The following is a 16,608-nucleotide window of genomic DNA, read 5'->3' on the forward strand; positions in this document are numbered from 1 at the left end:
CGCAGAGTGCGACAAAATTGCATCACCAGGCGTTTGGGGTGCGACACATCACATGCTGTTCATACGAATATACCCTTTTGCATTTCCTTTGTCGCAAAGCTCCAGTGAGCATTTGGGCTACATAGAATCATTAATGACACATCACTGCCTCAGTACATCGAAACGTCTTCTCGGTTTCTTACACATGCTGCTAATTTGCACTTCGCCGAGGAAGCACCTGCGCTTCACTCACCGCAATGGTGCCGTCTCCCGTGCCGTGAGCGCAATCGCAGACCCACGAGCCTGGATGCACGCTCGACTACGCCATTGAGATCTTCATTCAATCCAGATCATTACAGATCTTTGCCATTTCAGAATTGTCTCGGGTACGCAAGCCCCATCTCAGATCGACAAACTTGCCGGGCGGTCACTAACAGAGAGAAGGGCCGGACGTTCACCTGCCGCGTGGCTAGACCAGAGACTACCAGACCGCCCGTGCTTGTCGAACGAGATCCAAGCCGGCGACGACTTCACGCACTCGGTTCAAACCTCAATCTCACCGCGTAGCCCGATGTCCGTTTCCGCACTTCAGCGCACCCATGTCTCAGCCCAGCGTCAGCAAACAAAGCCAACCTAGAAGCCCATCAATGCTACCAGCCTATCATCTCAACATGTATGCCTCCATCGGCCAGATAAGCGAACACCACCAGCGCCCATCGCTGTCACCGACTAAGCATGACTGACCCGAAAACACTGGACATGCGCAGAACATTCACGTTAGCCGCCTGCCACCCATTCTGCATTCTGCATTTTACTTTTTTCAGCTCTCCACGATTTACTAGCAAGTGGATCTAGATGCGCCACAGCAATCGCTGGTGTCGGAGAGATGTAGCGTGGCGACTAGCGCGGTGCGGGAAGGCTAACGCGTAGCTTCGGGCGGATAGAATGGTTATGGCCTTGTCACGATTGTTTCTTCAGCTGGGGGGAAATGTGGCGCTGGTCCAGCCCTACGATGTCGGTAGAAAGTTTTGCTTTCGAAGGGCTAAGGACGGTAGTCCGACATTCCACGAGGGTGTTGGAGTGGAGATGGTGGTGTTGTGCCACGTCTTCATGGACTGGACTGGCCTAGTTTCGATGCGAGAGCTATGGCGTGTATGGGAGAATGGTTGTGCATATCTGGAAAGAAGGGTCTGACCGGTTGAAACTGATGTGGAGATACGCTATGGTAGACATGGGGAAGAAGGAAGCGAGAAAGTCTGCGGACAGTAAGCATGATGCTGGATACGAAGTTTGCTATCAGGCGCCTTGACAGTGGAAGATCCTCGCAAGGTTTTGGGCGATCAGTGATCAGCAAACTGCGCAACTCTGCGCATCGCATTGGTATCTCGCCCAACACCCACGTTGATCCTAGATCCGCATGTATTCGTCGTCTTTATTTTCATTTACTTGCAACATTGTCCTTGTTGGCTAAGGACATGGATTCCGAGTTTCTCAATTTGCAAGATGACTTTATCCGCATCCTGCACGAATGGAATTGTTGACTTCACAGCCAATCAGTGTCCTGGCACCTTCTTTGAGTCCCCCTTCCTTCGACGTCGGAAGTTTGCGTTGCTGTAGCTTGGCAACGCATGCATTGCGCAAATCACCCAAGCGAGAGCTTGGTTGAAGTTGGGATATGCGCGACGGAATGATGCAGATAAGACGAAAGGGATCAGCAGTGAACTGCGTAGGCCAAGAGTACACCGGTGTATTACAAGAGTTCATCATGGTCGCGGCATGGCCATAGAGTTCGCCGGGAACTTATTGGAACGGCGTAGTGAGCTGCGCATGATGGATCCAAGATTCATGCCCGGGTTCGTGACCCGAGGGCGATCTTACTTCGGAGTTTGGAGTGTGACGTCATAGGTCGTGGTGAAGCTTGTACGGGCACTATCTTTGTTGCTTTTGATCGTCAACCACGATTATGAGGTGTAGTCTAATAACCGCGAGCCTTTGGAGATGAGGTCCGGAGGTGAGAGGAGGTACTGCGAGGATGGAGATGCCGAAATGATGAGGAAGGATGGGACGATACCCATGTCGCATTTGGCACATTCGCAAAGGCGTCACCTGTCTCGATATTGAAATTTCATTCCGCACACGCACGTTCTCTACCTCTACATTCCCACATCTCCATCAGTCCACCCACGACCACCGTCCCGAAAACCCCCCAACAAGCTCATTTGTAAACTCCGGTATAGTCCCCAGCAGCAAACTCCCCCTCCTCTCACAATCCTCATCAACCGCACGCTTCATCCCACATAAAGCCCCATGCGCCAGATTCATCCCCTTCGCCTGCAGCAACTCCACAACCGCCGCCTTACTCTCCTCCATCCGCATCTTAGCCATCGCCTTCAACTTCTTCAGCAAGAAATTCTTGGTCTTGTAGCGCTCACGGGCCGTCGCGCCTTGCATGAGGCGACGGTATAGTACGAGCCATCTGTGCAACGGTAGCCAGGGTTCTAGGTCGTTGGATGCGTTGGAGATGCCGGAGATGAGGGTGCTGACTTCTTTTTGCCAGTCTGAGGGGCTGGAGTGGTACCAGCGGTATTTTACTTTGAGGAGCCGGATTGAGCGCGCGTATTCTGTGGAGAAGTGGACGAGGATGTCGGTTTCTGGTGTGGGGATGGGAATGGGGCAGCGGATTAGGTCGGCTTTGCAGATTTCGGGGGTGAAGGGGTCGACTGCGTATGTGAAGGGTTCGCCGGGAGCGGTGGTGGTGTGAGTGTCTTCTTCGGCTGCGCCGTTGTGTGTTTTATTCCATGCGTCTACTTCTTTCAGCATCTCTGCCCATTTTTCGTCGGAGGGGTTGTTCAAATCATCGAAGGGGAAATCGGGGAAATCCGATGGGAGAAGCTCGCTGAAGTCAATGTCAAAATCCTCAGACCAGTCGGCATCTTCTGCAAACTCCTCGGGCTGCGCGGTCTGCTCGTCATCCGCGAAGCCTGTCGCTGTCAAGGAGTCGCTATGGGCTGACCTGTTCGAAGCATGAACGCTTTCGGGTTGGTGTTCGTCCAGCTCAGATGAGATAGAACTGGCTTCCGAATCAGCTTCTACGCCCATGTCCGTCCACTGCTGCTCAGGGGAAGGAGTGCCTACCTCCATGCCCTCTAATTGCATAGCTGTTAGCATGTCTGCCATGATAACGTCCTCGCCGGCTTGTCGCTCCTCTAGAGAGGGAATAGATAGCTCGTGTTCCGAGGAAAGACCTGCAGGCGTAAAGTGAGGTTGCATGGAGGTGGGGGCTTCGAGAGGTCCAGCATCGATAGCTTCTTGCAACATTCCAGACGCTGCGGTTGCGACTTTATCGTTCTCTAATTTGCTCACCTCTCCAGCACCGTGATGGGTCTGGCCAGTTGCATGGCCATTGTAAGTTGACATCTTGTACTGGTGCAGTTTGTGGAATGTTCTCCGAATACGCGTGCGTTCGTGTTCACTTTGCTGTGTTGCGTAATTCTCTTCTCTTGTTCATTACACCACATCGCAGGCAAAATCCGGTGTATCTAGTTGGAGGTCTGCATAGTACAGGTAGTGTGAATGTATGGAGTCTCACAAAGCCAGAACCGCTGTTGAATGAGGAGACGCGGTGAGTGCGACATATATTCACGACGGAAGTACAATGCCATGCCCTGATGGATGTTGTAGCTTCGCCGCGGAACCTGATCAAAGCTCTAGCTGCGAGGCCTTGTGTCTCATGAACTGGATCTGTACTCGAGACCATGGCTAGATTATATACATGGATCTCCAACCACCCTGCTTTTCCTCATTGTGCCGTACCAAGCTCTCTAGAGATGGGCATTCAGGCGACGCTCTGCCGTAATCTACAGCTGATACTAGTGTGTAGGCGTGTTCCTCTTGGAAACGCAATATCAGCGGCAAATTGCAACCCCTCAAGACCCACATTTCGTCGCCCCGTCGAGAGTGACGAGAGCAAGCGCCACGAATGTCTCTCGAGCAGCTGTAAAGGTAACGAGGGTTTAGAATCATTCGCCGCGTATCTTCATCTAACCTCGCGATAAAGACGCCATCAACTTGCAAGGCCTGTGAAATTCCACGAGCCGTTGCAATAGTATGAAACGAAACATTTGCTTCGGCTTTCTCCAGAGAACTTGTGTACGGCTTAGCTGGAGCGTAAGGGTCTTGCTTACACCTCCAATCAACCACCCACGATGGCAGACTAGCGGTATGCTGTGTCTCGGAAGCCGCAGCGTGCCACAGAATATCTAAGCTATTCTCTGTCTCTATAATCTTGACAGTTGTCTCCAGTAGAACTCGATCGATAGGATGAGAATAGTCCGGCACAATGCCGTATGCTGGATTGGCCAACCCAATGTAGGCGAATATCTTGTCTCTAGGATCTGAAGTATTACGATGGCGGGAGTGCGCCAAGAGTTCCTTCAAGTCCTGGTTGTGACGCGAGTGAGTTTTGCTATCTATTGTGAAGATAGCTTCCGCCATGCGTCCTTTTAGATCACCTCCCCGGATGTCCACGAGAATTTTTTGCAAATTTTGTCGTTGCGGAAGACCAGAATGACGGTCATCCCAGATCAAGCGATGGATATTCCGGTCCAATCTAGACAAATAAGTAGAGGACATCACTCTCCACACTGGTAGAAAGGCTTTCCAGGATGCAGAGGCTCCACTATACATGAAGTATACGTTTGCGGCGACAATGAACTCCTGGAGGACCCAGGCTCTAGCAAACCAAGGTGCTTCAATGATCTCGTAGGAAGCAAGCCACCCTTCTATGAAGTCCACGTTACTCGAGCTTCTGCGAAAATGCTCCTCGATCCGGTGTCGGTGATCGATTTCAATCATCTTGGCGCGTTGCTCATCATCTGCTTCATCATAGAGACTCATAGATATCTTCTTCGAAACTGTATCGATGTCACGGGGGCGGACGTCTTTGGCTAGCTGATTAAGCCAGTACATCCCTCTCGGATCGGCCTCCTCGGTCGATAGACAAACAAGGACTTGTTCTGCACATTGGTAGATATCGCGCATGAACCGAACCTGGCGTGATCTCTCGTTGATGTCGTACTGATTTATCGAGATCTGATCGATCCACAGTAGACATTCTCTGTCACCGTATGTAGTGCTCCAGAAATGACGGACTTCCCTCAAAGCATGTGCCAAATTTGCGAACACATTGAACGGCGTGCCGTTGAGGATGATGGGCTCGGTGTTCTTTGCAGAACCAGCGCAGTATGATGGAGCCGTGTATTGTCCTTTCAGATCAAGCAAAGGTGCCCCCGGGAGTAGCGTGCATTCGATAACATCGTCTCCGGTGCCAGGCCATAGTCTGACAAGGCGTATCTCTTGCTGAGCGGCATCCAGTGCGGAGTAGAGTGTCGTCGCATGAAACGCGTCATTGTGTGGTGTACAAAAGATGTCATGGCCAGGCTGAAGCCCGTCAGACTGTAGAAGCTCTGCCGGTCCCTCCGCCATGAACCCGTAGCGTTTGACCTTTCGACTAGACTAGCGCTAAGGATGAAGAGTGGAGAAGATTGGGACGACGCGTCCGTTACGTGGGAGCCACCGTTCACCCCACATCCCCGCTTTCCTCGCTGCTTCCTCCCACGCCAACTTCCACGTGCAAACTCCCAGCGAACCACGACTGCGTGCGACACACCATTCGACTTCTAGCTCTCTTATGTGTCGCGACAGGCCTTCCGGCAGAATGCCACAGATGATGCGAGAAGGGATGATTCGCGTCGCCTCAAACCCGCGACAGGGCTCGAGTCCTTGGGCTCCCATCCCAAACACGCTCAGGTGGCACCATCGATGACGTCCTCGAACTTTTGGAATCGTTTCGGATTGAATTTGGAGGATGGAGATATCTGCGTAAAAGCTGTGCGAGATCGCTATGAAGACTATGAAGTTGTTGAGTATAGCGAACAGGGTTATTGTAGCTACACCCTTCTGGTAACGCGAGCAAAGGTCGCTTTCCAGAGAACAGAAACTCAACTCCAGACTACTGCCGAGGTAGAGTTTGAGGATGAGCCTGCTCTCATCGTCCAGCTTCGGCCGCCGCAGCACGCCCTCGACCTCAACATTGCACGCGCTGCTAGCACAGCGCACCCAGCACTAGCCCCCACCATCGAGGATCTCGCTTTAACACTACCCAGAGGCATATGCGCATACGAAATGAAAAAGGTTGACGGCACGCCGCTGAACCGATTACAGCAGCATGGACACTCACTCAATGATAGTGCAGGAGAGCGACTGGGGCGCCTCATCACAAGTTTCGCGAATTTTGTTGCGCAAAGCTGGCACTCACCACAGAAAATACACTATATCGCCCGAACGGTACGGGCAGATTCACCCATGGACGAGCGTCCATCGATGCTCGCGCAGTGCCGCGGCAAGGTCGGCTCAACGGTCATGTCTAGACTTGAGCGGCTGGCTAAGGAACTACCGGATGCATATCTACGCAAAAGAGCGCGAGAGACGATGCACGCGATAAAGAGAATGGGGGACTATCCAGTAGTACTTAATCACGGAGATCTAATCCCATCCAACATCTTGGTTGACCAGAACACCTGGGAGATCACAGGCCTGGTAGACTGGGCGGAGGCGGAATACTTACCTTTCGGGACCTGCCTGTACGGGCTCGAGCATCTTCTTGGAACCACCTCACTAGATCTTCCCACATCTGCGCCCAAATGGACCTACTTCAACGGCGCGACGCGACTTCGTGAGCTATTTTGGGCGCGCTTGATCGACGCCGTACCGGAGTTGGAAGCTCGAATGGGCGACGTGAGAGTGATGAGAGATGTGGGTGTGCTGCTTTGGCATGGCATTGCTTGGGATGATGGTGCTATCGATCGCGTCGTCAACGACGTGGATGACGTGGAAGAGCTGGTTAAACTTCGCGCGTTTCTAACCGCAGGATGAGAGCTGCCGCACGAAGCACCAACGGCGAGCGCATGAGGTATCATTGTCTTTCTTTTCCGTCTCGTCGTTCATTCCAATTATCTTCGTTTGCGATGTGCGATGCTGAGATTTCGTCCTTGCTGTTGATCGCGGTGCGTCGCGCCTTCCTTCCAAACAGCGGATGTCCCTTCCCACACATAGTGCACCTTCTACATACATGTAGGCAACATCATTAGTTTGTTTGCGACTCATCACCTCGCTCTCAGTTCTCGCCTTCACCGCTATCGTCGTCTGCTCCGCTCCGCCTCGAAGCCGAAGGGAGAGTGTCGCCAATAATCACACTCTCATCTTCACCACCCTAATCCGGCACAGCGCTGTACCATTCCGGCGACGTGAGTTGAGAACTGGTAAGGCGAATTTGAAATCAAGTGAGCGGTGAAGGTCTGACGAACCAGGACAAACATTGAACATGGTGTCCACTCGGCGAGGCACTGCAAACGCAGAGCCGGACATGACTGGCATTGGACGGCCCAGACCGCTCCGACAGACGAGCGACACCATACATATCATCGTTCCCAGCGCCAAGAAGTTCGAGAAAGCTCAGAACAATCGCAGAGTGCCAGACACTCCTCCTAGAATGGCGCTCTCCGGCAACATTAGTGAACATGATCTCAGTCTCAAATCCCCAAGCACCGGCGAGTCTCCAGAGGTACTCACTGTCATGACGCCGAAGAAACGACAAGGCTCAACTGATCCCACCGATCGAACTGTCTCCTCCGCCCTGCGGAGACTCGCACCTAAGCCTTTCGCGAACATGAGCGGCAGCAGCCACAACCCCATCATCGTCAACGAGGATCCATCACCTCCACGACGAGCAACGCGAGCCCCGAAGCGCAGACAGAAACACAAAAAGCTTTCAGAACCGCATCAGTTCATCGGCAACGGATATAGGGAACTATACAGTTACGGTGTCTCCAGACCGGCATTGGCAGCCATGCCTGCGAACGGCAGCACATTCACCGGGCACCAGAGTCACGATATCTATCGAATGATGAGCGCGAAGATCACTGCCGCGCCTGAAGTCAGCCCGAACGCAGCATGGGGTCGACACACGCTCAATGTACCTTTTGAAGTACAGTATCCACTCTCAGCGCCAGTTCTTGCGCAACACGCGCCACAACACCAACCAGCATATGCGCAGCATTATCATGTTCAAGGACCCTCCAATACATACGTCTTGCCAATGGTCCCCTCTCAGAACGAAAACTCGCTCCGTAGGCGAGCTGTGCATCACATTCAAGAGTACTCACGAACTTCACCACAGAAGAGGAAGCTCGCCGATGCTGACCTTGCTGAAACCGGCGATGATGAAGCCGGAGAACACCAGCGGAATGCTCGACCGCAATCGAGCCGTCCGACTACTCAATTGAATGCCACGCCTGTGTCCAGGGTACGCAACGTTGACCAACATAGGAATCACACGCCAACGGTACATCGAGGCCCAGATCCCAACCTCCTCGTTAGTCATCTCATTGAGCATACCTCACTTATCGCATCCTTGCTACAAGTCTATCATCAATCTGCAGACAAGAAGGGTTTGCAGAATGATATATCGATGATGGTCCAGATCCAGAATCAATATATGAGCGCTTGGATGGAGGCTGAATCACAGAGCTCGCGCAAGAGAACAAAGAACAACGGTGATGGTGCTGTCAGTCTGGCGAGCCACCAACAGCCTCTCATCAGTCCCGCGATGAAGGTTCAGAACGAAAAGGACCATACAGTGCGTCAGGCTCTTTCTGCTGATGCCGACATGTGGCAAGATGGTACAGGGCATAGTGTTGCGGACGCGTTCGCGGCCGTACCTGCATCATCACCGATAGCGAGCAGCTCTGATGGAAAGATAGTCGCTCCTGATAGTGTGCTTTCGAGTACTACAATGCAACGCCAACATGTCCAGGAACTGGTTGGCACCGAAGACACCATCGTCAAAACCCCACCACAGTCGCTTTCAGATCCTGGGGCGACGTCAACAAGACACAAGGGTATTCTCATCACACCTATTCAACGTAGAACACCACAAACACTCGACCAGATGGCAAAGGCGGCCAAGGATAACCCCAAGACTATGAACTACACGACTCGCTCATCTACTCCTTCCAAAGACGTGAGAACTCCCACAAAACTATCTCCCCGCTCCGCCAGCTCTCCAATCACACCAACTACCAAGGATGACGCTTCGTCTCAACATGGCAACGGCGAGCATTCTTCTTCCCGCAGCAAGCGCAGCGCCCCTATACGACCTGCCCTCAGCTCTGAGGTCGGCAAACTCCAAGTCTCCGGTAAAGGCGATGCTTCAAGCAGCTTCCACAGTGAGAGCTCGAGCGACTTTGGTACCCGAAGGCCGGTATTTCGCTTTGAACGACGCGTTGCGGGTGAAGGCGGGGAAGCTGAAGCGAATGATGATGCGACACCGACTGTGGATGAGTGAGTGGACTGGACAGCATGCGTGTGAGAGCTGCGCAGAGACAGGGTACACGAAGGATAGGTGGTGTTTGCTGGGGAGCTGAGAGGCATCTGAACAGAATGTACGTGTATTCCCCATGTAGTGTGGGGAGAAAAGGCCATGGTAGACGGACCAGAAGCGGGTAGTGTGTGTAACTGGCGTCGAAGGAGATGATTTCGTACTTCACGTCGAGTCCTAGGACTACTTAGGAACGGGATAACTCATGTTTCATGATCCATATTCTATCTGGGTATCAAGTTACTTTTCCCTTTTTCCGTTCGTCTCCCATGAAAAGACCATGCCATTTTCGGTCCATCCCATACAAGTAACAATACTCAAGATAAATGCCATCAACGTATGCATAACCCCACTTAATTTCCCTTATTCCCCCTCTTACCACCCCTCTTCTTCCTCTCAACATGCCCCTGCATCGTCCTCTTAACGTCCCCCAAACTGCGCTTATTCTTAAACCTCGCCTTACCCAGCGTCATGAGGAAATTCTTCTTCCTCGCCTTCTCCTTGTTCGTCGTACTCTTGCCCTCTTCCACCTTCTTGGCCTGGTGCTTCGCCGCTTTGGAAGTGTGGTTCGTTTCGCGGTCGGCCCTGGCAAGAGCGATTTTCTCTTCCTTGGTGTTCTTCTTGCCGATTTTGGCGGCGAGCTCGATGGTCTCGGCGGTGATGGCTTCGTCGGCGTGGCGGGCGGCGAGGAGCTGGGCACGCTTGGAGGAGCCGGCGAGGGTGGAGGTTATTGTGCTGGAGGCGCGGAGGGCTTGGAGTTGTTTGAGGTCGGCGGGGGTGAGGATGGTGGTTGTGAGGAGTTTGGAGAGGGACTTGGTTTCTGGTTCCACGCTCTTGGAGTTTTCCTTGTTGTCAGATGGACCGGGGGTGGCGCTGTCGAGCTTGGCTTTCTTTGCGGGGCGTTCCTTCTTGTCCTTTTCGTCTTCTGAGTCGCTGATTTGGATGTCTTCGCCGTCGCTTTCGACGTTGATCCAGCCGCCTGAGTCGTCGCTGTCGCCCTCGCTTTCCACGTCCCACTTCTTCCAGTCGTCTTCGTCGTCGAGGTCGATGTCGCCGTTGTCTGCGTCGGGATCTAGACCAGCCTCTATGAGCTTCTTTCTACGCTCCTCTTCCTTCCATTTCTCGAGCAACTCGATGCCCTCAACCTCTCCGATAGCTTCTTCACCATAGCGGCGTTCTTTGATAGTACCAGCACGGATACCCATTGTCGCGTCCTTGCCACGATCGCGTTTCTTGAGGAGGTCGGCGCCGACTTCGCGGTAGAGGGAGAGGAGACCTTTGGCGGCCATCATGGTACCCTTGTCTTTCGATTTACGGTACTAATAACTGTTAGTATAGAGTATGGCATCGGACCTCAAGGAGTAACTTACCATGACCAAGTCTTGAAGCAGAGTATCTGTCATGGCCAATGGCTGACGTGCGCAGATCTCACGAATGGAATTCAGACCTGCTGCCGCGACCTCAGAGGCTGAGGCTTCTGACACGAACTCGTTCGCGATCTTCTGCACAAGTGGCTCAAGTACGTCTGGCGGTACATATGAATGTGTCGCTTGCGCTAAGCACGCCAAGTAAGTGGTGACTGAGGCTTGCCGAGGAGTGAGGTGCTTCAAGAAGTATGAGTATAGCGGAAGGACTGTGAGCTGATGTAATCCAACGAGGCGAGTGACAAGCTGCAGTGCCAGTAGCTTTGTCTCGAGAGCAAGCTTGTTCTTGGTGTTCTGGATGTGCTTCGAGAAGACGGTTTCGGCGAAGCCTTGAGGATCGTGGAGAAGGTGTAGCGCACTGAAGTTGAGGGGGTGGGGTGCGTTCTTCTTCTTTGCCTTCTTCTTGAGACTGGCAGCTGCGGATTTGATGTCGCGCGCCTTCTTCTTGCTCTTCTTGTTGATTCCGGCCGCGTGCTTCAGCTTTCCAATGTCTACATCGTTGTCGTCATCGCTGCTCTCCTCTGCGGCGGCTTCTCGCTCCTGGTCACCACCGAGGAAGAACCTGAGGCCGCCCGAGGTGGTCTTTTCGTTGTCGCTCAGTGCTGCAAGTCGCATGACCTCGACGGCGCGCGCATCTGTCCATATCTGTCGTTTCCACAGCTCTCTGGTGATCTTCACGGCCCAGAGACCCTTCGGCGAGGAGGTGTCGGATTCTAAGAGACTTGGGACGGTTAATTGGGAAGGCCAAGCATTGGGAGGATACTGCGTACTTGTAAAGTGCCGTTTGCATAGACTTGTTGAGCTTGTGGTTCACGGTCTTCGCGTTGGAGGAACGTAGATCTGAGATAATCTTGGTGTAGAGCAGTTGTCGCAGACTCTTGCTGTTCGTCGCCACAAGGAGCGGGAACAGTGTGTTGAGGAGTTTGACCGAGTCTATGACTTCTTTGCGCTTGAGCAAGCAGTATGCGCCGACGATCTTGTCCCTCAAGTCGTACTCAAGCACCTCATGGTGGGTGAGCAGAAGCTCGAGATCCCTAGGGAATTCGGATGCGACATCGGGATAGAGGTCCGAGGTATGCGAGACGAATTCAATAAGATCCTTCAGCGCAACCAGACCACTGTCTGAGGTGCTCGGGTCGGCAAGGAACAGGTCGAGGAGGGTTCGGTACTGCTGGTACTGCTGCTCGAAGTCGTCTCTGTACGATTGGGGGTCTCGCTTCAGCTTGAATCGGAGTGCCGCATGGTCCGACTCGAGCTTCTCTAGGGCGCCAACTTTGCGCTTCATGGTGAATATACGGGTGTCGTGACTGTATCAGTTATCGAGAGCGTCGTCTGTATGCGCCTTCGAGGACTTTGCGACATGAAATTTTAGTGGGGCCCATCCCACCAATTGGCCAGGGCGGACCGACACTAGGCCGAGAAGCTCTGGCCTCTTTGCGCGTAAATCTTTCTCACGAGCCTCGACAACTTGCGCCCGCAACTCTTCAGCCGCGCTGCCTGACACCGGCGCGCACTACACTCTGCAAGCTCGAGCGTTACTTTCGATTGTCGCGACTCAATTTTGAACTTTTCCTGCACGCGCTCAAGACCCGACGCGACGAGAGTAACTGGGCCAGCGCCCACCGCCGCCCATCATGACGAGCTTCTCCTCCATGTCCCTGTACGCCTTGACGGTGAAGCAGCCCACAGCCACACAGGACGCCATCTCCGGCGACTTTCTCGGAAACGGAAAGCAGCAAATTCTCACAGCGAGCGGCTCACGGCTAGCTATCCTGGAGGTCTCGCGGCGGCAGAAGGGCTTTCAAGAGCTCTACTCGCAGGATGTCTTTGGCATCATTCGCCGCATCGCCAAGTTCAGGATCGCGGGCGGAACCAAAGGTATGTCAGTCCTACTTCCCCGCTACAAGCAGTATAGTGATTTTCAAAGCACACGACACCTCCGAGCTCCCAGCTCACTGAGCCCGCGGTGGACTGGATTGCAATTAACAAGAACCTCTGCTGACTCCGTCAGACCATATCGTCATAACCACCGATTCAGGACGGTTAGTCACGTATGAGTACATGCCAGACGAGCACACCTTCAAGACGGTCCACTTCGAGACGTTCGGCAAGTCTGGAATACGACGCGTAGTGCCGGGCGAGTATCTGGCAGCCGACCCGAAAGGGCGCGCTATCATGATCGCCTCGACGGAGAAGAACAAGCTTGTCTACATTCTCACCCGAAGTGGCCAGACGGACATCGCCATCTCCTCACCGCTAGAGGCACACAAGCCACAGACGCTAGTGTACTGCCTCATCGGGCTTGATGTCGGATACGACAACCCCATGTTCGCTACTCTCGAGGTGGACTACTCCAACTCCGAGACCGATCCTACCGGCGAAGCGTACGACGAGATCAAGAAGGAGCTGGTATACTACGAGCTGGATCTTGGTCTGAACCACATCGTTCGGAAGTGGTCAGAGCCAGTTGATCGGACTGCCAATACCCTCTTCCGCGTACCGGGAGGTCCAAACGCTCCAAGCGGTGTCCTGTGCTGTGGAGAGGACAGCATCACATACCGCCGTATCTTCAACAACAAATCAAGCGTCCACCGATTGGCCATTCCGCGTCGGGAGGGAGCTACCGAAGACCCCAACCGTAAGCGCATGATCGTTGCTGGTACCCTGTACTCTCTGAAGGGCGGCGATTTCTTCTACCTCCTACAAACAGAAGATGGCGACGTCTTCAAGCTTACAGTGGAAGCAACCAATGGCACAGTCGACAAGATCAAGATCAAGTACTTTGATACTATTCCTGTCGTCACTAGCATCTGCATTCTCAGGGCAGGTTTCGTGTATGCTGCCTGCGAATCTGGAGACCGCATCCTGTACGAGCTCGAGTCGTTGGGAGACGAGACAGAGGACCCCGTGTTCGAGAGTGACCAGTTCCCTGTCGATCCGGAGACTGCTTTCGCGCCTCCTTTCTTCAAGCCTCGAGCCCTAGTCAACCTCACCGCGGTAGAGTCGATGGCCAGTTTGAACCCGATCATGGGTATGGAGGTTGCTAACCCTGCTCTCGAAGACGCGCCACAGGTTTACACGATCAATGGTACAGGAGGCCGAAGTTCGTTCCGCACCACCAGGAATGCGCTGGAGGTTTTGGACCTCATCGAGTCGCCTTTGCCGCAAAACGCGTCAGATGTTTGGACTACAAAGCTCACCAGCGAAGACGAGACTGACACCCTCATCGTCATGTGCCTTCACAGCAGAACATTAGTTCTGAAAATCGGCGATGATGTCGAGGAAGCATCTAACACTGGCTTCCTCCCAGATACAAACACGCTCGGTGTGCAACAATTTGGTGAGGACTGTATCATCCAGATTCATCCCAAGGGTATCCGCCACATTCAGGGCATCCAGTTTCCCAACGAAGATGCGAGCGCGACACATGCTAGTTTGACCGATTGGCAACCTCCAGCCCATCGTACCATTGTAGCCTGCGCTACAAACAACCGACAGGTTGCCATTGCGCTGAGTTCAGGCCAGATCTTGTACTTTGAGTGCGACTCCGATGGTTCACTTGCCATGGCCGAGGAGGAGATTGCCCTGGACAGCACCATCAACTGCCTGGCGATGCCCGATGTCCCAGAGGGTAGCGTGCGAGCTTTCTTCTTGGCTGTTGGCTGTAGCGACCAGACCGTCCGGATATTCAATCTGAGTCCTGACATGGAGGGCAATATCCTACGAAGCATCTCTGTCCAAGCTCTTACATCACCGCCGAGCGACCTGACCATCAACCTCATGACAGACAAGTCGCCCCGTGGATACAGCCAGTTCTTGCACATTGGTCTGCGAAGCGGTGTATACATTCGATCAGTACTGGATGAGATGACTGGAGACATCGGTGACACCCGGAGGCGCTTCCTTGGCCCCGAGCCTATCAAGTTTGCGAAGGTGACTGTTGCCGGCGAACCTGCTATCCTCGCAATGACCTCAAGGCCATGGCTAGGCTACACCCATCCCCGGACCGGCGTATTGCAGCTGACACCCTTGAACTACATCCCTTTCAAGTCCGCTTGGAACTTTGATGGTTCTCAATTCAAGGGAATCATCTGTGTCAGCGCTAATGAGTTACGGTAAGCACCCCCTATTTCTTTCGCTCCAACTGCAATGATGAAAATATGTTTCCTACCGTCGAATCAAGATGAGGCTGAAACAAAATTTCCAATTGTTCCTACTGAAAGCAGTTACCAACTCATTTTTGTCAAAACTACAAAAAAAATGAACAGTTGCTAACGAAACAGAATCTTCACCTTCAACGACTTGACGGACAACACGACCTACGAGAACATACCACTCAAGTACACCCCCAGGAAGATGGTCGGATGGCACGACCAGGGTGTCTTCTACGTGATCGAGAGCGATAACAACACTATCAGCGCCGATAGACGCCAACATCTGATAGCACATGCTGGTGTAAAGAAGGAAGAGACCGACAGCACCAACGGCTCCATGAAGACTGAGGATGTCGATGGTGATACGGCAAACGGCACAACCGATGGCGACGAACTCCCAGCGATCGACTTTGGATATCCAAGGGCGCAAGGCAGCTGGGCCTCTTGCATCCAAGTTGTCGACCCTGTGAGCGAGAAGACCGTCACCCACACAGTGGAGCTCAACGGCAACCAGTCACTTGTCAGTGCTGCTTTGGTCTTCTTTGAGAGCCGCGGTGACGAAGCATTCCTAGCTGTCGGTACTGCTAAAGACTTGAGCTTCAACCCCTTCAAATACACATCTGCTTCTATACAGGTGTACAAGATTAACCCCACTGGCCGCGAGTTGGAGTTCTTCCACGAGACCGAGGTCAGCGATCCACCTCTAGCGCTACTGGCTTTCAAAGGAAAGCTTATCGCTGGTGTTGGTCGTCACCTGTGTCTTTACGACTGTGGCATGAAGTCGGTCCTCCGTAAAGCTCAGGCCCCGAACTGCGTAGCCACACGTGTTACCGATCTCAAGACCCAAGGCAGTCGACTTGTTGTTTCCGACCAGGCGCAATCCGTCACCTACGTTGTACACAAGGACCAAGTCCACCCCAACCGTCTCATTCCTTTTGTGGATGACACCATCGCCCGTCATACCTCCGCATCAGAAATGCTGGACTACGATACCACAGTCGGTGGTGACAAGTTCGGTAATATCTGGCTCGTGCGCTGCCCCCAGAAGGTTTCCGAGTCTTCAGACGAATCGCCCGACGGCTCCGACCTACTAGTAGACAAGGGCTACCTGGGCGGTACACCGAACCGTCTTGACCTCATCGCACACTACTTCACAAACGACATTCCTGTCTCGATACAAAAGACGGTTCTCCTGTCTGGTGGTGAGCGCATCATCTTCTGGGCCGGTCTCCAAGGTACTCTTGGTGCACTCATCCCCTTCAACTCCCGCCGACAACACAAGATGTTCCAGCAACTGGAGCTCCAACTTCGGTCGGACGATAAGCCTTTGTCTGGCCGGGATCATCTCGCCTTCCGCAGCTACTTCGCGCCGGTCAAGAGCGTCATTGATGGCGATCTGATCGAGCGCTTCTTAGTACTGTCACGCGACAAGCGGGAGAGCATCGCTGGGCAGATGACGGGTGCGGAATGGACCCCCAGCATGATTGATGAAGCGATCTGGAACATGCGGGGTCTCTATGCCTTCTAGTAGAAGCAAGTTTGTGCACATTACGGCGTTTGGAAATACGGGCCATGAAAAGCGGTTGGTACTTATAACCCGCGCTTCTAGCGTCTT

At 53.3% G+C, this 16,608-nt stretch overlaps 4 protein-coding genes across 4 annotated transcripts; 2 read left to right on the forward strand and 2 right to left on the reverse strand.

Annotated features, from left to right (window-relative positions):
- Nucleotides 1–2,151: 2,151 nt before the first annotated feature.
- J4E86_009409 (uncharacterized protein) lies at nucleotides 2,152–3,396 on the reverse strand (the record flags this gene model as incomplete). The annotated part of the gene is made up of 1 exon (XM_051449915.1): nucleotides 2,152–3,396. The coding sequence occupies one exon, from the start codon at nucleotides 3,394–3,396 to the stop codon at nucleotides 2,152–2,154; it is 1,245 nt and encodes a 414-aa protein (XP_051298760.1).
- Nucleotides 3,397–7,360: 3,964 nt separating this feature from the next.
- J4E86_009410 (uncharacterized protein) lies at nucleotides 7,361–9,382 on the forward strand (the record flags this gene model as incomplete). Its single annotated transcript, XM_051449916.1, has 1 exon — nucleotides 7,361–9,382. One exon carries the CDS (start codon nucleotides 7,361–7,363, stop codon nucleotides 9,380–9,382), a length of 2,022 nt encoding a protein of 673 aa, XP_051298761.1.
- Nucleotides 9,383–9,768: 386 nt separating this feature from the next.
- On the reverse strand, nucleotides 9,769–12,124 carry J4E86_009411 (uncharacterized protein; the record flags this gene model as incomplete). Its single annotated transcript, XM_051449917.1, has 3 exons — nucleotides 9,769–10,734; nucleotides 10,786–11,560; nucleotides 11,610–12,124. 3 exons carry the CDS (start codon nucleotides 12,122–12,124, stop codon nucleotides 9,769–9,771), a joined length of 2,256 nt encoding a protein of 751 aa, XP_051298762.1.
- A 349-nt stretch (nucleotides 12,125–12,473) lies between these two features.
- J4E86_009412 (uncharacterized protein) lies at nucleotides 12,474–16,521 on the forward strand (the record flags this gene model as incomplete). Its single annotated transcript, XM_051449918.1, has 3 exons — nucleotides 12,474–12,717; nucleotides 12,851–14,954; nucleotides 15,123–16,521. 3 exons carry the CDS (start codon nucleotides 12,474–12,476, stop codon nucleotides 16,519–16,521), a joined length of 3,747 nt encoding a protein of 1,248 aa, XP_051298763.1.
- Nucleotides 16,522–16,608: the final 87 nt, after the last annotated feature.

Source organism: Alternaria arbusti (genome assembly GCF_024043155.1).
Source record: "Alternaria arbusti strain BMP 1465 chromosome Unknown scaffold_17, whole genome shotgun sequence".
Classification (NCBI taxonomy): domain Eukaryota; kingdom Fungi; phylum Ascomycota; class Dothideomycetes; order Pleosporales; family Pleosporaceae; genus Alternaria; species Alternaria arbusti.